The sequence below is a fragment of the Rousettus aegyptiacus genome, unplaced genomic scaffold, assembly GCF_014176215.1.
Source record: "Rousettus aegyptiacus isolate mRouAeg1 unplaced genomic scaffold, mRouAeg1.p scaffold_m13_p_6, whole genome shotgun sequence".
In the NCBI taxonomy this organism is placed as follows: Eukaryota; Metazoa; Chordata; class Mammalia; order Chiroptera; family Pteropodidae; genus Rousettus; species Rousettus aegyptiacus.
Window position 1 is genome coordinate 50848025 of NW_023416309.1, and position 24174 is coordinate 50872198.

The 24174-nt window shown below is 40.0% G+C and overlaps 1 protein-coding gene and 1 pseudogene across 1 annotated transcript in view; both read left to right on the forward strand.

Annotated features, from left to right (window-relative positions):
• Positions 1–7731: 7731 nt before the first annotated feature.
• PNLIPRP3 (pancreatic lipase related protein 3) overlaps positions 7732–24174 on the forward strand; it is a 29157-nt gene continuing 12714 nt past the window's right edge. Inside the window, exons 1-5 of the mRNA XM_016142484.2 lie at positions 7732–7780; positions 15341–15495; positions 20145–20264; positions 20918–21049; positions 22367–22475. Of these exons, the coding sequence (XP_015997970.2) occupies positions 7732–7780; positions 15341–15495; positions 20145–20264; positions 20918–21049; positions 22367–22475 (565 nt within the window). The remainder of the gene's footprint in view (positions 7781–15340; positions 15496–20144; positions 20265–20917; positions 21050–22366; positions 22476–24174) is intronic.
• On the forward strand, positions 12644–12762 carry LOC118604536 (annotated as a pseudogene).

Sequence of the window (24174 nt, forward strand, 5' to 3'; positions counted from 1 at the left end):
TTGGGATATGTTTTTTTAAGAAAGAACGTATAAAGATAATTTAGTCTTTCCTCCAGCAAGGTAAAAATTATTTTTGTTACCGATAATTTGTAAAAGTTCCTTTCAGTTTCACATCATTATTAGAAATGTATTAGGATTCTTTTTAGGATTATTGTCAGATTTGGGGAAGCCACCTTCTGTGAAGTTTATTTAGTATCTAAGCTTGAAGATCGCAGGGCACTTCTGGTCTTCCTGTGAAGTGACTCATTTTAAATCCTCTTTAGATTGATGATACTCATTAACCAGTATGATGTCACTGTCCTCTGCAGTGGCATATTATGAGGTCATTTTGTGAATGTCAGTTTTTATGTCAAATTATTAAGAAATTTAAACACTGGAATTCTGATAAATTCTATTTCATCTAATTCTCATTATAAAAAAAAAAGGAGAAAAATTATGGTGCAAGTAAAATGGTATACGCTATGTTGTCGGAAGGTGAGAACTTTGACCAGGCATCAGTGACAGCCAAATTCTCCACTTACGACTTGACATCTGATTATTGACATTTCCATAGCCTGTCTTCTGGCTTTATATATTTCAAACTTTATTTCTTCATCACTTCGAATGCCAGTTACCGCTAGGAATGTTTTTATATTGATAAGACTTTTGGCCTGCTTGCACCTCTGAGGCAGAAACCGGTTAGGCAGCAACAGTGAGTATTATTGGAAGCCATCCCTACACCTGGATGACTGACAATACTATAACCCTACCTGAAAGTTACTGCACACTGTATAAATATATCCACTAATTCTGTTGCTAGTCATGCCTCTAACATCTGTGGGGTCTTGGACAAGAGTACAAGTAGAGGCCTACAATTCATATGTAAAATATTTAAGTTATAAAGCAAGCAAAAATAGTTAATTAAAGTACATTGCATCTTCTTACCTTAATACATATACCTTCATAACAACAATTTTTTTTAAGTACAGATGAGACTATGGTTTCTATGTGACCAAATCAGCAAAATACGAATGACAATTTAATTATTATTGCATATGTCTCGGCGTTCTGTTATGGGCTGGGGGATGTTTTTATAAATAATCAAATAAAGATAAACATAACTCATACTTTCTTATATATGTATTCCATATCATTTATTTTTTCTTGCCTTCACTTCAGCAAAATCACTAATTAAACTATTATAATCAAGATTTTTCACAGTATATTTGTTATACTGACAGTAGTGATCTAATAGATTAAAAAACAAAATATGAAATAAAAACAATTTTTCATATATATTTTTAAGACTTTTTCAAAATATTTAAAACTATTCAAGTGGCAAATTATAAATTATAATAAATAAGATCAAAATGATAAAAATATTTAAATAAAGCTGAGGTTTAATTTATTTACATTTAACTGCATTTAATACTAATTTTTAATAAAAAAAAAAAAAACCATTCTCAGCTCTAGCATTTAGCCTATTTAGTTGCCACAGTAAAAAAAAAAAAAATGTATATTATATTAAAACAACTGATATACAAATTTCAGAATAATATTTTATTTGATATTATAAAATGTTCCTGACCCACCATGTGCCACTTTTGCAAAACTGTGCTAATTTATAATTACCTCTGAAATCTCAAATGAAATTAATACGTGAAACAATAAAATGAACACTAGTCATTACGAGGAAATGCAAAAATCTATTGAGTCCGCATTACCTGATAGGGAAGATTCGTCAAGTACGCTAGTTTATCTTTTTTAAAAAATCTAAGCACATGCACCACGCAGACCCTCCCCATGCCCCAGAGCAGTGTGCCACCGTGACATCGTTAGTGACAGCCCACAGAGATTCCTAGCACACAGGCTGAGTCACTTTTTATTTGGAGGACACAGGGCAGTAACTGTGAAGTGTTTTCCTGGGCCTGAACAATGTCGGTCACGCGAGCAGACATTTGGATTCACCCACTGCCCCACGCGGGCTCTGAGCAGCAGGGGCTCGTGTAAATGTCAGTAAGCTGATTGGGCGTGGTGTGTGTTTACTCGCCAGAGTCCCTAAAACACAGGATCCTCATGCCTGGACTCAAGTGCGTTACTGTTTAAACTCAACTTAAATGTAGTTTGATCATCTTGAATAGACAGGATGGTCTCCCATGCAGAATTTGGTCAGTGTGCCAAAAACAAACGGTTTCTTACCTGCATCATGAGTCTTTCTGGGGAGAGCAGGGCAGGCTACCATGCTGGCCTAAAAATGACTAGAGAGAGGAGAGGAAGGATACCAGCTTGGGCGTGCGTGGTGGTCCAGAGGTGCGACTGGGGTTTGCATGGTTGGAACTTTCCTTCTGCGCCAAAAGAGGGAGCACCCAGGCTTTCTATCAGTTTGCCCAGGTGTGGGGCAGAAAGGAAACAGGTACAGGTGAGGCTTACAAGTAGTCAGCAGTCAAACAAAAAGTGCAGTCAGACCCTTTGCTACAAAATGTCTCCGAAGTCTTCCTTAGCTGGATCCCAGAAATCCAGCCACCCCAGCACCACCCACCCAAGGGGGCATGTGACAGAAAGGAAGCCAGAGTGCAAAGAGACTGAGGAGTCTTAAGCAATTGCAGTCAAAATATCTCAGCAAAGTGAAATATTGCTAAGACCCCTTCCACGGCCTTGAAAATGCCTGTGCTAGTGAAGAGCCTCGAAACTCATGGTATATATATCCTTTGCTGGATGAGCATTTGAGTTGTTTTAAATACGTTTTGCTGGATTGACACTCATCTACTTATGCTCTGGTTCTCCTTGTGATGAGTGGAGTGTGTGGCAGAACTTCTAGCCGAGGTTAGAAGTGCTATTGGCCATGAACCTCACAGGAACATGTTTCGTCCACAGTGAGACAAATCAGCAGCCTCCCTGTGCTCTCTCACCTGTAAGTTACCTTCTGGTTACCTGTATTTGGGCAGACTTTTCTTCTTTCTCTTCCTGAAATCCCCACCCAGCAATCATCTCTTTCCTCACCTATATATAACTAATTAATCATGCTTCATAATGAGCCTGTTTTCTAAGGCTCCTCTCTCCCTGTGGCTTATTTCTGTCGGGTCCATAATTACACAGCTGTTCACATCCAGACTCTCCTATTGTCATTACGCTCCCACGAAAGACTTGCCCACTGGTGACCTTTCTTTCCAGGCCCGCCTTTCTCCTGGGCTTGTTTGGACAGGTATCCCAGCCTCTCTCAATGACACTCACTGAGTACCACTCGACACATAACAGGAGACTGGGTTGGTCCTAAGAAAATAATAATTACTATTATTATTGCTCCCATTTATGGACTGTTTATGTATGCCTCATGCTGCGCTAAGCTAAAGAGGTCCTGCCCGGCTCTGAACTCAGATCCAATTCCGAAATCCAGGCTCCTTCTGTGAGAGCCTGTTTCTAGAATTTAGGCCTTTTCAAACTGTGCTGAACTCTCCCCCAACATGACATGCCACGTCCTCCCAGCCTCTCCTTCCCTTGCAGCTGCCTCTATGACGATGATGTTCTTCTAACTATGATATCGTTCTGATTTCTTTGCTGAATGTGAAGGTATTTAAATTAATTTTTCCAAGTATAATTTTAATGTACCACCTTCAGGTATGGTAAATTACTATTATGAAAACTGTGCTACTTGGAAACTTTTAAGTAGCCTTGAGTAACTTGTAATTATAATGAATTGTGTTGAAGCTATATGTATTTTTATTGTGTATAACTGAACAAGTATGTGGTGACTATCTAATTATACTCTATAGTTCACAAAGTAATAGTTTACAACAATATTTTCTTAGTAGATGTTTCGCCAGTCTCTGGGATCAGATGCAGGGAGAATGGTTACTCCTAGGCTTTCGTTGTTGACAGAGTAGATTTGCCATATACTAGGCATTCCTGAAACTTACCGTTGAATTTCTCCAAGCTAATTACCTCTTTATTTCTTGATTTCACCTCCCTCTTTGGGGGAGCCGGCAACACTTTAAATGCGTTCACTCTATTAGATGAGGCTCGTGGAAAGTTCCTGAACATGAACATAACAGCACAGAATCCCATTCTCCTTTATCATCCCAGGGCCCGGACCTGTGGTTCTGTCTTCTTCTCCATCTCTTATTTCTCTTCCTTATGTCCACCTGTCCTTGAGTTTTTCTGAAACAAGGGCATAACCACAGTTTTCTAAAACACAGACTTCCTGGGGTTCCACCCAAGGAATGGAGTCTCCACTTACCACAGTTTTTTAAAGGAAACCACTGAAATAATTCTTTCTGGCCAATCTCAACCCAATTCTCAGGAATAGGAATAAAAATAAGCTGTTATTATTGAGGGCTTCCTCTGGGCTATGCGGTGTATCTCTAGGAGATACACTTTTATCTGCATTCAGTTAATGCAAAAACACCCTCAATGGAATTGTCACCTTCTTATGCTCACAAGGAAAACAGCCAGAGAGGGTAGAGAACGGCACTGAGTTTCATTTGACTTGCATCATCAGAATTATTCTGATAATACTCATGAGAAGAATCTTTCATTCAAGAATAAAACAAAAAGAAGTGAGTAAATTTTTCTACCTCTGCAAAATGCACTGAGGACTCTCCTATATCATTATATTCTTCCCACGCTAAGGTAAAGACAAAAGATCATAACAAAGGAAACCCCGTTTGCTCACTCTGCCTCCGGACTGTATCCTGAGTTTCTCCACTTCTCACGACCTCCACTGCTACCCTCTTGGTCAAAACGACTGCCATCTCTCACCTGGATCACTGCCATGGCCTCCTAACTGGTCTTCCTGAGTCGACCCTTGGCCTACTTCAGTCTATTGGCAACAGAGCAGCCAGAATGACCCTGTTCCAACCGAAGTCAAACCAGGTCCCTTCTATGCTCAGAGCTGTCCAATGGCTCTTTTTTTTCTTGAGAGGAAAATCTGAAGTTGTTACAGTGACCATTAAGTCCTTACCCACTCTAGCCCTTAAGTGCCTCTGCGATCTCATCCTCTACGCCTCTCCTGATCTCTCTCTCTCTCTCTCTCTCTCTCTCTCTGTTTCTTCCACACTGTTTTTTTGTGCATTTCCTCAAAAACATGAGACACAATCCTGACTCAGGGCTGGGCTCCCCTGTCCCTCTGATAGAATAGCCACTTAGATACCTCCCTCACCTCCTTCAACTCTGCTCAAATGTCACCTCCTCAATGAGGCCCCCCTGGACCACCCAAATTATAGCAACCCTCTCCTCCAATCAAATCCCAAATTCCACAGTCTCTTTTATGTTTTTTCCCCATCACACTTGAACCACATTTTCACATACTCTATAATTTACTTGTTTACGATGTTTATTGGCTGCCTCGCCCCACTGTAATATCCAAGAGGCAGGGTCTTTATTGTCTGTTTCGCTCATTGATAGATCATTAGAAACGAATAGTGCCTGGCACAGAGTGGCCACTCAACTATTGGGTGAATGAATAAATGAGTGCTAAGCTTATTCAAGTATTCCTCTTTGTATTTCACTCTTACTTTTCTTCCCCCAAATTCCCAAGATGTCAGCCTTCTTGAAATTTTGAATAATTTATAGAGCCATACATTTAGAAATAGCCTAAAAAGTGATTTAAAAATATTGCGGCCATATCCTTCAGGGTCCTGACATTACTATTGAAATATCATGACATCTTGAAAGATTCTCTGCCTTCTAAATCCTCACAATAATTTACCATGTCAGGGAAAAAAATTAACTAAACTAGTGTCTACCATTGAATCAAGAATTTAACTGATTTGCTGTTTTTTCTTCATTTCAGCATGCTGTCATATGGAAGCACATATTTGATTTTGTGATGAACTTTTAAAAGCTATTGTTAACTACGCTATATGACATTTTTCAGGCAGAACTGCCATGATTTCAGCAAGGATCTATGGATTCACCAGTATCTGTCCTTCGTTACATATAATTATTAAGGTATAATGAGTCTTCAACATTATGAATGATAGTCTCTCTGGAGTAAGAATTTCTTTGAGTGATCTGAGATCAATGAAATCTAATACTGTTTTTTTTTCTTTCAAGAAAAATTGACCAAGTGTTTGCTATGATAGATCTATTGCTAGATACCATGGTCCCAGAGATGAACAAAAAATAGTCCTTGTCCCCAAATAGGAACGAGACTGATAGACTAAAATTGTGCCTAACAATTCTGTGACATGCTAAATGCCGTAGCAGATTCATGGAAAAGTGCTGTGAACACGTGGCACTCAGAGTGGTTTTAAGAAAATTCCTATATTAACCTTGTGGACCTTTTTAAAATTATCATTAATATTAAGTGCCTAAATTCCAGGCATTTTGCTTGTCCCCTGGGATGCAGACATGCATGAGATGCAGTCTTTGTGAGAGGTGCTACTGTGATTATGTTATTCATGCTGATCCTACACATGTGGCTGAAAACATCTATTCTTGAAATTGCACTTGGAAAAAATGGGCAGTTATAACTGGCAAAGCTTTTGGAGCATGCCTTTACCATGACGTGCCTACTGGCCCTTCAGGGGGCCAGGCCCAAGCTCAGTGCTGCTGAATAGTGTGTCCTCTAAGCGCTGCAGGTCTGCACTCCGGGAGGACTGGCGGCTGTGAGTTTCAGGAAATATTTCAGCCAAATAAATCACCCAAGACTTGTGCCTACTCTTGTTCACAATCTCTTCTTTGATTGTTGCGTAATATAACAAGGTTTGTATGCTAAGACTGAATGCCTCATAAATACTTTTAATGTTATTATGGTGAGAAGAAAAAAATTAAGAAAAACCAAAAGTTCAGCCATTTTCCGTAAGCTTTCAAAAATTGAGAAACGAACTGAAGATATCTATGGCTTGAATCGCTCATCATTTTAAGTTAATGCAGTAGCCAAAATGGCAAATTTGCTTTGCATTAAGTATATTATAAAGCCTATGTCCAATGATGTAAGGGGGTATTTAGCTGTGTGTGAACATAAATTTATCTTATAACCATTAACATAATTGAAAAAATGACAGCAATAAAATTAACACTGAATATGGTACTTACTATATACTAGGTACTAGTCACAGAATAAGTAATTCGGTCATCTAGATGAGCCTGTGAGTTAAAACCCATGACCATCCCCATATGTGAGGAAAGTCACAGTGAGGCTTACCAGCCCACGGTCACTGCTAATAAATGGCAGAATTTTGGCCCAGGCGATCAGGCTCTAGAGTAGGTGACAGCAACTGCTATGTTACTTTCCTGTGCAGGTGAGACAGGCAGGTTAGCCAGGGTCATTGTTTAACTCACTTATGTTTTAGCAGGGTCTGTTTGCATAAAGTGGATGTTCCCACTCAGAAATATGTTGGGGAAGAAGTATTCAAAGTATATGATTCTCATTTGGAAATTTTTTAAATGTTTATTTACCATCTCAAAACCTTAAAATAACTTTCAAGGGTGACTCAGTCTGTGCTTAACCAAAATATTACTAATGTTGAATCAGCAAAATCTCACAAGTTTTAATTACTGATCACACAATGCAAGACACACCCTGCTAATTATCTCTCTTAATGAGAAGGAAGCCGTCTAGCTACGGCACATTCACTTCATAAGACGTAGAATTCGAGTTGCTCAGAGGCTCCGTGCTCTTCTGGACGTAGATCTCAAATAGTGAGTGGTATCATTTTTGAAGAAAATTTCTGAATATTTTATAGCAAGGTGACTTTATAGGTAAAAATCTTCAAGAAGATTTTACGCGATTTAAAAAAAAAATCAACTTAGATGTTTGGAATTTGGATTGCTTCATTCTTATTCTTTGGCACATCAGCAGGTAAGACTCATAATTTATAATAAGTTCCTTAAAAATAATGAGTATATTTACACACAAAATGTAATTGACATAGACTTTGAAATTTTGGCTCTTTTTATATTTTGATTTGTCATAAAATTATCTAAGGAAAATGCATCAGTTTTGTAATAACGAATGAAGAGCATATGAGAAGCATCTATTGCCAGTAACACAAAAGCTGCTGGATAGTCTCGTGCGTGGCTCCCGGCTCTGCCACCTACTGGCCTCGCGGCCTTGGCCAAGTAACTTACCCATTAAAGTCTCAATTTCTTCACTTCTAAAATGGATATGTAGCGTAAATTTAAAAGGTATACATATTTCCGATTTCAGTACCTGACAGTAGATGCTCGACAAATATTTGAATGAATGAATGAATGAATGGATGGATGATTAATGATGATTAGAACTTCCATGTTGATTTTATTCCATCTGCGTCATGATTTTGTGAAAGAATATTGGTCTTGGACATTTCTTACACATTAATGCAATATTCATCGACTTGTGCTCTTTACACTGTGGGTGCCTTGCACATTTACGATGTGGTAGTTATTGGTTTTATTTGTTTTTACCACCCTGGTTCAGTACTGCGCCTATAGGTGCAATAATCGGTAGTTGATACGTTTTAACCAAAATAGAATCAAAGAATTCCAGTGTTTTTTAGTCCCTGCCCTCTAGCTCTCCTCTACGGGATAAAAAGTGAAGGGAACGGAGCTATCATTAGTTTTAGGATATGCCAGGAACTGTGCTCTATTTTCCATGGTTTTCCTGCTTGAACACTGAAAGCAGTGAGACTCATGAGTCCCAGAACGGAATTAAGAAATGAGCAAGGTCCGCCCTGGTCTGTTTTCTCATAGTGTTACTTTCTCTCTCCTCCTCCTCTGGAGCCCTCTTTGCTAGCTCTACGCACAGCCCACCTCTCAAAATATTCTCTGAACGAAGATGCTAATGTATTTTTTAATCAACAAATACAATCGCCTATTATGTGCCAGGCACAGTGTTAAGCTCTGGAGATACAATCATTATTGATAAGGCTTCCTTAGAGCCCCTCAGAAATATTTGGTTTTCAATAGAGAATGGCTTCTGTTTGGAAGCTCATTGAATTAAACAAAAATTCTAAAATGGCAGGTAGCAGAGGACTGAATGCAAATAGACTCTGCTATAAATTTAATAGATACAACATAGGTAATTATACAAATGTGATGTACACTTAATTTTTAAAAAATATGGCAACTGTATAATGGATATACATGTGTAGTAAATATATATGTATATATTATCTGTTTCACATAACCATGTATTTTATTTAAAAAAAAAAAATTTTATTGGGCAGCTAACTCCCTCTTCACTTACCCAGTTTAAATCCCACGGTCAATCGTAATCATGCTTTGGTTCATACATTGGACTTCTCTGTTGCTCTTGCTTCACTCACTGGACTTAACCATGACCCTGATTGAATCCAACACTTGGCTTGCTTTGTGCCTGCACCTGTGTAGCTGGATGTGCCTGAAAAACAAAAACAAAAACAAAAAACATACCATGCTGACTGTCTCACTGTGAATTCATGGTTATTGAACTGAAGTGGACCCTAAAGCTTCAAAGCCACCATTCTCTACTTCTCTAATCCATTCATTTTTTTCAGATTTCTGGGTGACTTCGCTTGTCTCCCCTCCTCTCAGACCTCAATGCCTCCCTGCTCATCAGCAGTCTCGGCTGATCCCCTTATTTCCTATTTCAATAAGAAAATAGAAACAAAGACAAAAGACCTTCCGTAGACCCGAGCACCACCACGACCATGCAGCTGCCCGCATGTCCCTGCCCATACACTCTGCCTTCTCTCGGCTCCTATGCCCTTGCTCCTGACAAAGGCCAAGCTTCCTCCTATGCATTAGACCCCACCTCCTCTCACCTGCTCCGGGATAGTGCCCAACAATATTCCCTTCCAGTCCTCCTGTTTCCCTGGGCTGCCTCCTCTCTCCTGGACCATTCCCAGCCACACACAAGCACGCCAAGTTCTCTCTTCACAGCTTCACTTTCAACTTGTGCTTATGGGGTTGCGTATTTCTCCTCCCCTTTTTTCTTGAACTCACTCTCATCAGGCTTACACCCCTACCACTCCGTTAAAACTCCACTTGTCATGATAACCAGTCCCCCCTGTGTTGATAAGCCCGTGGTCAGTTCTCAATCCTCATCTCATTGGATAGCAGTATTTGGTTCTCCTAATTGCTCCCTCCCCTTACAAATATTCATATCGAATGAGATAAAGACTATATTGCCTTAGGCCAGTTTTTTTCTGACAAACGAGTTCTTGCAAACTAAATTACAAACGAACAAAAAAAACAAACAAACAAAACAAAACAAAACCCACTCTTGATCCCCAGAGTTTTTTAGGTTTTGAAATTGCAGAATAAGGTGCTGTGGACCTGTCTTGCCCCTGGTCCCCTCAGCTCCGGTCGGAACAGCCTCCTCGTGATTCCCCAGGCACAGTGGGCACGCTCCTGCCTCACAGTCTTGTGCTTCATCTTCCTTCTGCCTGGAATGTTGCTCCCTCTAGAAATCTTCCTGGGTTGCTTCTCACAGTCCTTCAGGTTGTGATTCAAATGCCACCATTTTAGTGAGGTCTTGCCTGGCCACCCTATCTGACTCACAAACTCCTCCTCACCTAAACGCGCATGAGCCTTTACCCTGCCATGTTTTATGTTTCTCCCAGCACCTACCACTATTAAATATACATCATATTTTATTTGTTCTTATTCGTTTTCTGTTCCTTCATCCCTGTATACCCCATGAAGGCTAGGATGACTTTTTTCACTACTGAATCCCCAGTTCTGAGGACATTATCTGGCACATAATAGGCACCCACGTAAATATTTCTTGAATAAATTAATGAATCTATTTTCCAGCTTTTTTATGTCATTGGGAAAAACTATCCATAATAAGATAGAGAAATGACTCATTTAGAAAGTGGAAATTAGGAAAACACAAATTAATACGCCAGTTTGTATGATTTCTTAACCAGTTAAAACTAGCTTTATGTAATGAGCTATATTTCAAATTCTCCTTTAAAGAACTTTTAGGTCAAAGAGGAAATAAAACATTTCAATTGCAGAATATATCAAAATATAATGAGTTGAAAACTAAAGAAACTAGAAAAAGAACAAATGAAGTTGAAGGAAGAATTTATTAAAAATAAAAATGATGTTAATGCATTAGAAAAATGGGGAAAACAATATAATTAATAAAGAAATGTAGCAATTGCTTAATAAAACTAAAAAAATAGAAAACAATGATGGTAAATTTAGATAAACCAAGAAAAATAGCCACAGGTTTGGAAGATGTTAAAATGATTGTACTTGGTATTAATTCATGCTAAGAGAAGTGAAATTCTAGATGAAAATTCTACTCTTTACGTCAAAATAAATCTCAGGTAGATGAACATTTAAAAATAAAATAAAGAAACAGTAAAAGTATGAAAAGAAAGCAGAGGAAAAATATTAATAATCTTGGAGTAAGAAGTGCTTTTGTAAATAAGACAAAACCCCAAAGCTATAAAGAAAAAGGTTGTTGAATGAAATGTGAAACTTCTATATGAGAAAACAAAATCTATAAAACAAAAATATTAATAACAAACCAGAATATCTTTTCAAAATATCTGACTAAAGAGGGGCAGGTCTCTCTACTATGCAAAGAGGTTTTATAAGTAAATAAGGAAAAAAACAAACTTTAGAAAAATGTGTACAGGACACAAAGATCTCATCCACAGAAGATGTAAAAATGTCCAAAAATCCACGAAAAGATATTCAAATACATGGCTAAAGAAATGTAAATTAAAATGACAAAAGGGTTTCATTCTGTTGGCACATACAAAAATTTAAATCTTCATACCCTGTGGAGTAGATTGTACTATTCCCCGTGATTTACTCTCTCATCCTGAGAGAGAATTCTACAGCCCCACCTTTGGCCACATGACATGGCAGAGAGCAGTGCCAAGGTGACAGCCTGCTGGAAGAGTCTTTGTCTGTGCAGCTGTTACATCCTCTGCTCCGGGACCAACATGCCCTGAACAGGGTCTGGTCCATTAGCTGGGATCCTGGAAGGAAAAAAACTGGTAAATCAGAGCCATAGACAACCTAAAACCATTGCAACCAAAATATAACATTAACGAGAAATAAACTTCAATTTTTGTAAGCCAATGAGATTCGGAAGCTATTTGTCACTACAACATAACCTAGCAAAAGCTAATTAATTGCACTTAGCAACAGAGTGACCCGCATTGTTCATTTTTTTCCTACCACTTAATAGCAATGAAATATTGGACAAGGTGATCACTTTTTCTAAGTTTTCATTTCTTCGCATATGTGACACATAGGGCTCAGTCTGTTTTTGCTATATTAATTATTCTTAATAAGACAAAGAAACCAGACTAGATGTAATTTGGTAAAAAATGTACTCTTTTTTTTCCTTTTGTGACTTTTATTGTAAAGGTAATTTATGCTCATGATTGACAATTTGAGACCATAGATAAGTATAAAGAAGAAAATTAAAACCATGCCATGTCACCATTGTTAATATTTTGGTGCACTTCCTTTGAATTTTATATTTCCCCTTAAATGAAACTACATGTAGTTCTGTAACCTGCCATTTCTCACCAATGTTATATCATTCTCACTTTCATTACACGTTCCCTTACAGATTCTCTGTAAACCTTTCAAATGGCTGCAGAATATCTTTAATTTGATCATTTAAAACCATCTCTTTTGGGGCGTGGTTCCATAATGTAGTGGGAAGCACATCTGCTTTACATGCAGAAAGTCCTGGGTTCACACCCCAGTGGAGCCACAGTTCATGGTCTATGGCTATGCTACCCTGAATAAGCCTGATCCCGTCTGATCTTGGAAGCTAAGCAGGGGCAGACCTGGTTAGTACTTGGATGGGAGACCACCTAGGAAGACCAGGTGCTATAAGCATAAATAATAATAATAATAATTTTAATGATAAATCCAAATCCAAATGTGAAATCACTGGTCCAGATTAGAACTGCATATATGTGTTTCGAGAGAGAAAAACAGAATGGATTCCAGGCAGGAGATATATTGATGGAGAAGCCGCCCTACGCTAGGGATGTGTTGAAGGAGGCACATGTTTATACTCCCAACAAGAGAAAACAAAGGCAACCAGAGAAACCTGGAAAACAAAGAACGCACAAGGAAGCCATGATCCAAATATGGAGCAAACTGAAATGACACTAATGTTGAGCAATTCAGGTATCAGAAAAAAGAGTTCATTTGAATATTTCCCTTTGAAGGGAACAGAATCTGAACAATGGAAGTGCAGAGAGGGAAATGTAATTACAGCATGCTAGCTGGTTCTGGAAGGAAAAATATTTATCTAGTCATAAGAATTCTGTTTATTGATTTTTTGAAGTCAGCCTACAGACCAAACATGGAAGACTTCATTACGATTATAGAACGAGGTCTGCATGTTATCAATCGTGACGGTATGAAAGCAGAAAGCTGGCAGGCCTTGAGAGAGGAAAGGGAGGAAGAGGAGGAGAGGCGGGAGCCCGCAGAACTTCGCCTCGCAGGGGCAGGGAGTCCGGTTATTAGGAATATGAGGCACGGATCGAGAAATGAAACATCGCTATTTCCGTTTACAGTGGAAGCCAACAAACGAGCTGAAAAGTGTTCTCGACTGTGTAGGAGGAGTGGAGACAAAGTACAGGACAGGCTGGCCGTTGAGCTGTTGTCCCCCGGCTGCAAGCCGCCCTTGCTTTGCTAGCCCTCCACACGGCAAACACTGTTCGACAGTTCAGCCACTCCCAGAGAGTCACTGTCACTAAAGACCCTCAGGAGACACTGAGGCTCCAAGAGGAAGAAGGGAGGTGTTTCTTCTTCTTTGCTCCTGATTCCTGTCTGCGTTTTTCCAGCAAGAGCTTTGCATGCCAGCACAGTCATTCCAATAGCTGCAGTTGATTTCCGTCTGCAGTGGTTCTAATACTCCCAGAACCAGACTCATGGCGCCTGCTCAGACATGCCAGCAATGGGGAGTTCGCACGCTTCCTCGGGCCTGAATCTCTGGAGAACCAGCGTCCCCTCCCCCAAGCAGCCCTTCCTGCAAGTGTCCACATTGGAACAACTCAACTCTCCCATTTTTTCCACCAGCCCTGGAGCTGGTCGCCACTCCCTGCAGTTACTACTCCCCGGGAGCCCTTACAGGGTCCCCTCTGTATTCTGTTCTCTAATACCTGGTTAATTATGATTCGGTTAAAATAATCGGTGTGGATTCTGTTTCTTGCCCTAATCTTGGCTGATCCAGGGAATAGGAGTGTTAAATCCTCATTTATTAGTGCAGTAAGTTGATTGATCGTGTGTGATTAAAATTGATAAATTGAAACTTGGTAGTGTAAGCACCTCATATACAGATATGATGTGGTTATACAGATAACCACAAGAAGAACTGTAGACATGTTTAAAGTGGTCACCTCTGGGGAGGAGATTGGGTTTGGGGGTGAGCAGTGGACGGCGCTCATTTGAACAACTTTTTTTAATGTACAAACATTTCTTTGATTAAAAAAAATTTAATTTTCTATACTTTGCATTTATGTGAAAGGAATGGGAAAAAAATGCAAAACCTCCTAAAGTTTTGAAGTTAAAAGCTGGTGGATTTGAGGGTCGAAAGTTTATTTAGGTTTTTTTTTTTTTTTTGGTAAGAGAGAAAAGAAAATCCTCAAATTCAAATCTTCAAATAGCTCTCACCAATATTAACTTATTCATAAAGTGAATAGATTATAATAAATGTAAATAATGATAATTTGAATAAATAGTTATAAATTATAATCATAACTGAATAAATTTAACTATCTTATAAAACAGCATGAAATGAGGTTATTTGTTTTTGAGTATTAAATGAAAATGAAAACAAAAGGTCGTAGCGAAAGGATCGATCGGAGTCCGTAAATGACACACACGACCGAGACTTAGTTTCCCCAAAGCCTCTCACTTTAGGGATGAGTAAAGTGAGTTCCAGAAAGAAGTAACTTGGTTAAAACTAAATGAAACTTTGCTCTCGTTTACACTCTCAGGAAACGTATATTAGACCCCTACTGTATGCCAGGCATACCGACAGGCTCTGGGGACAAAGAGGTTCCTTACACCAAGAGCTTTCAGTCTAACGAGAAAAGGCGGAAGGCACACTATTCCATTTTATGTCTCAGGCCCATTCATGTGTAATAGTTCGCTTAGTCTTCCTAACAAGGCTGTGAGGTAGGGGGTGTTATCTCTATTTTGCAGAGGAGGAAATTGAGACTCAAAAAAAGGTAAAATAATTGCCCAGAGCCAGCCATGTCTCGTCTGCAGTGTTGTGATCTGAATTGCTGTGGTCAGAATATTGGAGGCAGGTGGGGAGAGGGACATGATTTTTGAAGAGAAGCCCCCTGAGGCAGACTTGTAAACCGAAAGACTTATTTCAATGAACCTCTGAATGGGAAACACAGCCTCTCTGTGGGCCTGATTCCTACAGTAATGACACGCCGTCTTTTTGTTGCAGGAAAAGAAGTTTGCTATGAAAGGGTGGGGTGCTTTAAAGATGGTTTACCATGGACCGGGACTTTGTCAAGACAGTTGGCGGGGTTACCCTGGTCTCCAGAAGAGATAAACACTCGCTTCCTGCTCTACACGAGACGCAACCCCAAAGCCTATCAGGTAAGCTAGTTTGCTTTCTTCACACGTGAATTATTCTAAATTATAAGCTTTAACTGTAGATACAGAAGACACAGATACGGTAATCTATTCTGGTATAAACTATTGATTTCAAGGCAAGTATTTCTTTTTATATTTGTGAGCCAGACTATTTTTCATATTTTTTGTCCGAGTATTTAAATAGGAAAGTCGCTCTGAATATGTTGTTTTGCATTTGCTCTTTTGTTCAGTTAATATATTAATTGAAAGCCTTCCACATGTGAGACTGATCAAGCAACAGTACCGATTAGGTATTAAATTGAATAAATATGACAGTGTCTTAACTGTATTATATTAGGGGAAACAGGGTACATAAACGAATACCCTTATTGCAACACAAATTACGATCTGTGATGTAAGGTACAGTAAAGGAGTCTGGGAACACAGGGCAGAAAGCCTTGCCTTCCCCGTGGGGCTGGGGATGATGTCCAGGGAAGGCTCTGCCGACAGCAGGCATCCGAAGCGTGTTCGCGGTCGGGCAGGGTTTGCGTAAGCAGAGTTACAGGAAAATGGCAAAGGAAATGGCAAGGGCAAGCATCACATTAGAATGGGGACAGAGAAAGTTTTCGAACGTAGAATTAGTTAGAAAAGTAGTTTAGAGACAAATCATAATAACTCCTTCCTGTGGAGTCTAGATTTTACCCTGGGAGCCACGAGGCCCATTGAGAGTTTCTAAAGAGGCTTGAGGACATTTTCTCTGGCTGAAGTAGATACCTCCTTGCCCAGGGCTGTGAGAACCTGGAGGCAGCTGCCAGACCACTTAGTACTGTGCCATTCAACACAATAGCCACCAGCTACTTGCGGCTATTAAAATTAAATAAAATTTAAAGTTCAGTTATTTGGCTGTACCAACCCCATTTGAAGTGCTCAGTAGCCACACCTGGCTAGTGGCTACCATGCTGGACAGTGCACATATAGACTATTTCCATCATTACAGAAAGTTCTGTTTGACAGCACTGAATAGAACAAACACTTCAGTGCACTTGATCAGGCATGGAGAACGAGGCCGAATCAGAGTCATCAGTGAGTATGATAATACAAAATTGACATGAAGAACATCACACTGTATCCTGAGATTTCACACCTGAATGCTTAGAAGACTAATGATCCTCTTGTCAGAAAAATTAGGGGTGAAAGAGAATGAGTTAAATTTTGGACAGGTGAGGTTTGGGAAGGCTTTTGGAGATTTTAGTCTTATAGCTTAGGGAGCAGTCCAGGGCTGGAGAAAGGGATTCAAAAGTCTTTTACCCAGAGGTGAAAGTTGAAATCCAAAGAGTATAAGCAGTTTCCGGGGTGCAGAAAAAAAAAAAACGTGACACTAGACCCCACGGAGCATCTGTATTTAGGGAGCACTCCCCACTGCAAGATCATTTCCAGTCTTCACCTGAGTCTGCAACCTTGAGGCTTGCTTTCCATGGGACCCGTCACATACAGGGCAGGTTGCACCAGCCAAGACAGCCTTGTGCTCTGTCTTCGCACCGTACAAACACAATCTGTAGCTGTCTACTTATTAGACACACACAGTGTTATACTTCATGATTATATACACACAGCTCTTTATGGAAATATGCCATCTGCTCTGCTCTATCCAGGACAAAGAAGAAAAGTCCTTATTGTGGGTATAGAGAAACTTATGAAGAAAGTATTGTCAAAAGTTTTGTTTTTATCGCTATCAAGAAGCAAAGAGTGGAATATTACTCAGCTTTTAAAAGAAATGAAATCCTTTTAGATACTACAACATGGATGAAACTTGCAAACGTCTTGTTAAATAAGCCAGACACAAAAGGGCAAATATTATATGGTTCCAGTTGAATGAGATACCTAGAATACTTGAATTCATAGAGACAGAAATCGTAATTACTAGGGGCCGAGAAGCAGAGAATGATGGGGACTTACTGTTTATTAGGGACGGAATTTCGGTTTGGGATGATGAAAAAGTTCTGGAGATGATGGTGGTGATGGTCACCCAACAGTGTGACTGATAGTGCCACTGAACTGTACACTTAAAAATGCTTCAAATGGTAACTTTTATGTTATGTATATTTTACCACAATTTGTAAAATGTAGAGAATCTATGTTGAATACAAATGTTTGGGGCCCCTCTGTTGGTCTAGGAGTTCCAAGGGATGTGTGTCCATTCAGGACTAACTGTAGCTTCCGGACATGACCCTCAGTCCTCCTAGGGCTCACTCATCCTTCATCCTTCTGCACAGTGGCCATGCAGCTGAGCCTTGCAGAGCACAGGCACCAAAAGAGATGATGAGGACTAGTCTTAAGGCAAAGCTTGGCCCTAAAGGCGATGAAGAGAACATCAGAAACCAAGGACTTTCCTAGTACAGGGACCATAAAAACAACGTTCCTCCCATCTTCCCCACTCCCTTCTGTTTTGGAAAGAACCTTGTATGACAGACCAGGTTTGTACCTGGATTTTGCAATGGCTAGAAACCCGAGGGTTTGCTCTTAACGTGTTTTGTAGCAACAGCTAGGATATAGGATGAGTCAAAGTGTTATACTTAAAAAAAAAAAAAAAGATTGTCCCAGGCTTAACTCATATGCTGTACTGTATAAATTTGACTGGCTTTATTTATGAGAAAGCAGAGGCAAACTATGCAAAGGTTGAACTTGCTCTTTTCCCAGAGGGAAGAGTTGTTAAGGGGAAGCATGGTGCAATGAACTTGGTCTCCCGAGGGTCATAGGCCTTCACAGCTACCTTTCTGCAGGAATGAAGCAACCCACTTCCCCCACAAAACCATGACACTGTAACCTAGAGTCACTCAGGCAGACGCTGGGGGTGATGCAAATTTCGTATAATTAAGGTAGTTTCTGTGCCTGCAGCCATCGTCAAGGCTGGAACATACCTCACTGGTGACTATTTTTGACTCACTGGAAATGAGATCACTTGTAAAGCAGTCAGCAGTCGTGGAATGGGTCGATCTCCTACCAGTTATTTAGGTTCCATGACTCCTCAAAGATAAGACGTTAAGAGAAAAGGCCCCAGCGCCCAGCTCAACACGGACATTTTAACTCGTCCTTCCTCCGGATAAGCTCTTCTGTTTTGATACCTTTTTTTGTTTCTCTCCTGGGGGCATCAGAATTCTAGCTGCCTTCTTGTGATGTTATGATGTTGTTTAACGTTTCTTGTTCTCTAGGTTAGTATGCCAGATGCATAAATGCAGAGTGAATAAAAAGCTTTTTCCACCTTTTCTACCTTACTTAATTTCTCGGTGGCTTTTGTGACAATGGAGAATGCTAGAACTCCGTAATACTTGTCTGATCGCCACGTTAAGACTTGCTCAAGGTCTCACTTCTTCATACTGTTGTAGACACAGGAATATAGAAGGTGTTTGGGGCTCTCCAGCTGCAGCTGAAATGAGCATCTTTTAGGTACATGGATGGACGAATGTTTCTGCATGTGGATTCCATTGCTTAGCAGAGAAGTGCTTCTGAGAAGGCCCAGATACAATTGGTTTTATTACCTTCCTTAGCAAATTTCACAAGTGGTCTGAGCCCTGTCAGTAGAGAGCACTACGATCAGATCGAAGCACTGTCAGTTGAGAGCCCAGTGGTCAAGCACAAGGCTTCAGAGAAAGACGGTGTGAGTTCAAACTCCTGTTAAGGACTCATTAGGTACAGTGCTTTTGGACAAGTGCCTCTCCTTGTGCCCCTTCCTAATTTGTAAAATTGGTACCTACCTCACTGTGTTGTGAGGGTTAAATATTCTAACAGCTCTGTAAAGTAGAACAATTCCTGGCACACACACAGATGTGGGTGTTAGCCATACTATAACTGCCATGTAAACCAGCTTATTATTCTCATCATCATTTGCTTACAGCCTTGGAAATACTTTAACTAGCCAGCAAGTTGTCTGAATAATTGCATATCGCTGTTAAACACAGGCAGCTCGTAATAGGCAATTTGTTTGAATTTCGTAAGTATCTAAATGTGTTGTTTTCCAGTTATAAGATTTACTATTGTCGAACTTGCTATTTGCTTATTATTCATTTTTTTCTCAATAGAATTGCTTATGCTTGTGCCCATTAATCTTTCTCTTAATAAAAAATTACTTAATTTGAGAGTTTGCTTATAAAAACAACCCAGCAACATATAAGTAATACAAAAGAACACTAAACGTAATCACATAAAGTTATCTTTCATATCCTGTTGTTTTTCACGTGGTGAGAGTCTAACCTCTAGTCCTCACTCATAAAGTAGGGCAGACAGTCTGTTGTGAGGCCCTTGTAGCACATTTCGAAGTCTCAGATAAGATAGATCTCATGAATTACACGGGTGACTGAGAAATGCTATACAAAAGTAAGGCTTACTGAAATTTTGACTGTAACTGACCCAACACTGTCTTACAAACATTGCCTTAAAACCATTTTTATTTCCTTCCTCGAAATCAAATTTGCGTATTGCGATTTGTAATGCATTAATATTTTCTTTTACTTTTGCAATGTGGCACGGTCACTATTTCTTTAGTTCACATGTATTAAGGAAGGCTGTTAAACATTAAATTTTGTGGAAGACTTTTGAGTAGATTGTGAATAACTCTACTAGCTGTCAAATGATTTCGCACTATTATTTTACCTGAATCTCTTTTTCCCTTGAAACAGGAGATCAGTGCAGTTGATTACCCAACTATCCGAGCCTCACACTTTGGAACGGACAAGGTGACCCGTATCAACATACCTGGATGGAAGTCAGATGGGAAATGGCAGCAAGACATGTGCAATGTACGGTGTGAATAGACTCTTCTTCACACTAGTGTGAAAGCTTCGCATCTCCCATGAGCGTGCTTTGCGTAGTATCGATCCACATTTACAGAAATCCTCCGACCTTGTCTGTGTTCCAAGGCCTGAAATGAATTGCCCATTTCCCATTTATTTTCACTTATTATGATTTGCATAGATTACAATGAGAGCATATTTTTGAAATCACTCTTTGGTAAATTCTCGCCCTTCTCAAAAATTGAATAGTGCGATCAATTTCTTGTTTAATTTAAGGGGAAAAAATTACTAAATTTACTCCAAGAAGTTAATTTTTCTCTCTTATACTCAATATTAATGGACTGCTAACAGAGCACGCAATTAATTATCTGTAAGGCCGTGTAGCATGGTGGAATCAGGCTGTCTGAATTCATATCGTGGTTCTACTTACTAGCTCTGTGATAGTGGGCAAGTTAGTTAACCTACCTGTGCCTCAGTTTCCTTATCTATCAATGAGGATTAAATAAGTTAATATGTGTAAAAGGGTTAGGACAGGGCCTAGCACGTAGTAGGTTCTCAATACCTGCTAGTGTGATTTATTATTATGGAATCAATTGTTCGGGCACTCAGGTTTCCTTAACTCTTAGTTATTTAATCATTTCGCTAAATATTTGTACTAGGTGTTGCTAAAAGTGGAAGATGTGAACTGCATTAATTTGAACTGGATAAACGGTTCTCTGGAATACATCCACGCCGTGAACAATCTTCGTGTTGCTGGTGCCGAGGTGGCTTATTTTATTGACGTTCTCAAGGTAAGGAGAGTTCCTTTTTAAATTACACCATAACCAATAACTTGGGGCCATTTTGTGTTATTTTTATTAGCTCGCACAGGTACCGAACATGTGAAAAAATAAGCAATCATGTATAGTGGCCGGAAAAGGGAAGCTACTTCTTGTGAGAGAAGTCCCTGTGATTATACAAAGTGCCACTTGGTGGCAATGTCCCTTCACAGGCTCCTCACCAAGTGCTTTCCCTCGACCTTTCCCCCACCACCAAGGTCACTTACCTTGGTTAGCATATAGAACCATCTCTGTTAGTTTTTATCACATTGTAAACCTATCCTTAATAATTATTCACTTTCCATCTTATAAATGCTGTTTGTTAGAATGCCAAATGCATTTCCTCACAGAAATTGGGTTCTGTGGTAGTGAATTAGTTAGGTCTACAGACCAGTCCAGGAGCAACTCTTTAATCTACACATTTTATTTATAAGAGATCCACCCAGAGACATTCATAAATCTTAAAATGCTCTGCCATTACAGAAAGCAACTCCCCACCATAAAATGCAGTGAAGTACAATTTAAAGACTTATGACCCTTTCTGATTCTTAAAAAGAATTCGCTCATTCATTCAACAAATATTTTACTCCGCACTTGCCGAGAGCCAGGCACTGTTCTAGACACTGCAGGTACGTGGTGAGCGAGACAGTGTGCCTGGTCTGACAAAGTGTAGGGACAGTGTGTGACGAAATCCAAGGCAATGGGACAGAGAGGGACAGGAGGGGCAGCTATTAGACGGGGGGCTGAGCACAGTTATGAAACGGCCACAGAGCCCGATGCTCGGCTCCACCCCCACACTTCTCTATCCGCTCTTCCTCATGTCCTCTTCAGAAGGAAACCAGTGCTACGCTTTTGTGAATTTCTTCGTTGAACCTGGGGCCTGAGCTGTGGGCTCTTCTAGGTCCCATGTCATCTCAGACACTTGCTTGAGTTGCCTGCACTGGGCATGTGCCAGAAGGGTTGGGCCTCAGGAAAGATGGGCAAGGGCTGGAAGCCACAGACATCGTCGTCCCTGGGCTGCTCTCCTGTCCCAGAGACCATGAGGCCCCTGACCGCAGGGAGAGGGGCTCTGACAGAAGGAATTCCTCCAGGGCCCCCTGATGCCCTCTCCTGCAGCCAGATGAGGATATCGGTGGAGGTGGAGGTCACTTTGTCACTTTACCAGTCCCCATCCTGTAGGGGACAGAGGGAAACATGACAGCTCCTGTTTTATATTAAGCATAGTTAAGCCATTCTACCTGCTCTTTTGAAAATATGTGTTCTGTTTTCCTTTTTAAAAAATCCCATCAGAAAAAATTTGGATATCCCCCTTCGAAAGTGCACTTGATTGGCCACAGCTTGGGAGCGCATCTGGCTGGGGAAGCTGGGTCAAGAACACCAGGCCTTGGAAGAATAACTGGTAAGCCCGCCCTGGAATTAGGCCTTGAATTTGTTCATGTTCTTGTTTACATGTGAAATCAAGTTTCTGAACACCAAATGAAGTATCAGAAGCAAATGTAAAATACAAGGAAATGTGACTCACCTAAACTAAAACTAAAAAAAAGTGCTTTCAAAGTTCAAGTTCAAGGATATTCACTACAGCATTATCTGTGGCGGCAAACTAATGGAGACTGTGTGATCAGCCACCAGTAGGGGGCAGCTGAGTGCATTATGACCATATCCCATGCTTTGCAAGTCCATACTCACTAATACAAAGAACGAGTTAGAGCCCCACCGATGGTCCTGGGAGGATGTCCGTGACACATCTGGGCCACAGCTCACCCAGTACATGCTGGCAGTGTGGAACTGGTTTGTTTAAAGCCTGTGCCTGTGCCATTCCAGTTGCTAAAATTTTTAATATTATCCCGGATATACTGTTAAGTCTAAAAATAAGTTGCAGAGTAAAATATATTCAACAAATTAGGCTTTGAGGGTGATAACTAATCATATCCCTTCCCTGAACTCTGACTTCCAGACTAATAGAATCAGATAGATGGAGATCAAAATATCAGCTCCATCATCCACGAGCATGAACAGTCAATCAACAAGTCCCATGTCTCCTTCATCTACTTCAGGCCCTGGCCGCTGTCCTAGGCCCTCTCCATCCTTTGTCTGGATCTCGGCCGTCTGCGGCTGGTACCCCAGCCCAGTCTTCCACAAGCCCTACCGGTGTCATCATCTTTCTTAACACAGGCCGGGTCACTCCAGTGCTTGAAACGTTCCACCGTCTAAAGCTTCTTAGCCTGTCATAGAAACATTTCACATTCCATCACGTTTTTTTTTTTTCATATTTCTGTGCCTTTCCACATGCCTTTGTCTCACCCTAAGCAAACTCTTATCCTTCAAGATTCACGTCGAATGTGTCTTCCTGAGGCAGAGGTAATTCTCTGTAAGCTTTTAAATATGACTCTGTTATATTTGAAAATACAAAAATTGTATTACATGGTCTTATAACTTTCACGCGCCGTTATTTTTAATAGACCCCGAACTACTTAGAAAGCCTCCCTTATCCCACCCTTACCCCAGGCCTGGCAGGTAGGAGGTGCACATTCTCTGTTTATTAAAGCAATAAACTGCAGTTCTGTGTATACATACCCACACGCACATATGTACGCTTTAAATTAAATTTTCATTTTTACAATATTTTTTTTAAATAATTAAGAATTCCAGATTGGGTTTAATGTGTCTTGCCTCTGCAATCTCTTAATATAACAGGCTTTCCTGCTAAAGTGTTTTCCTTTCTCCCAGCACTCTGATCCCAATTCCAACCCCCGCCCATCTCCATCATTCTTATTTAAGGTGATAAAATTATACTTTTATTCTGAAGTCATTGGGTGGCAGAAATCTTCCCCCTTCAAGTTTTCCAGTTCTGGGGGAGGAAGAACATACAACTTGTGAAAATGAACTTTCATGGGGCCTACACAGCCCGTGGGGCATTTAAGCCATGATTTAAAGGGAAGAACATTGCCATACATGTATTAAAAATTCACACCAGGTTACCATAAATTCATGAAGATTTGTTTTTCCTAATTCTTATTTCAAAAATCAGATACTATGTAACTCCAATTTTTTTCTGCCAAGTGAATTATCCTGTTGAGTAAATAGAAAACAATAAATTT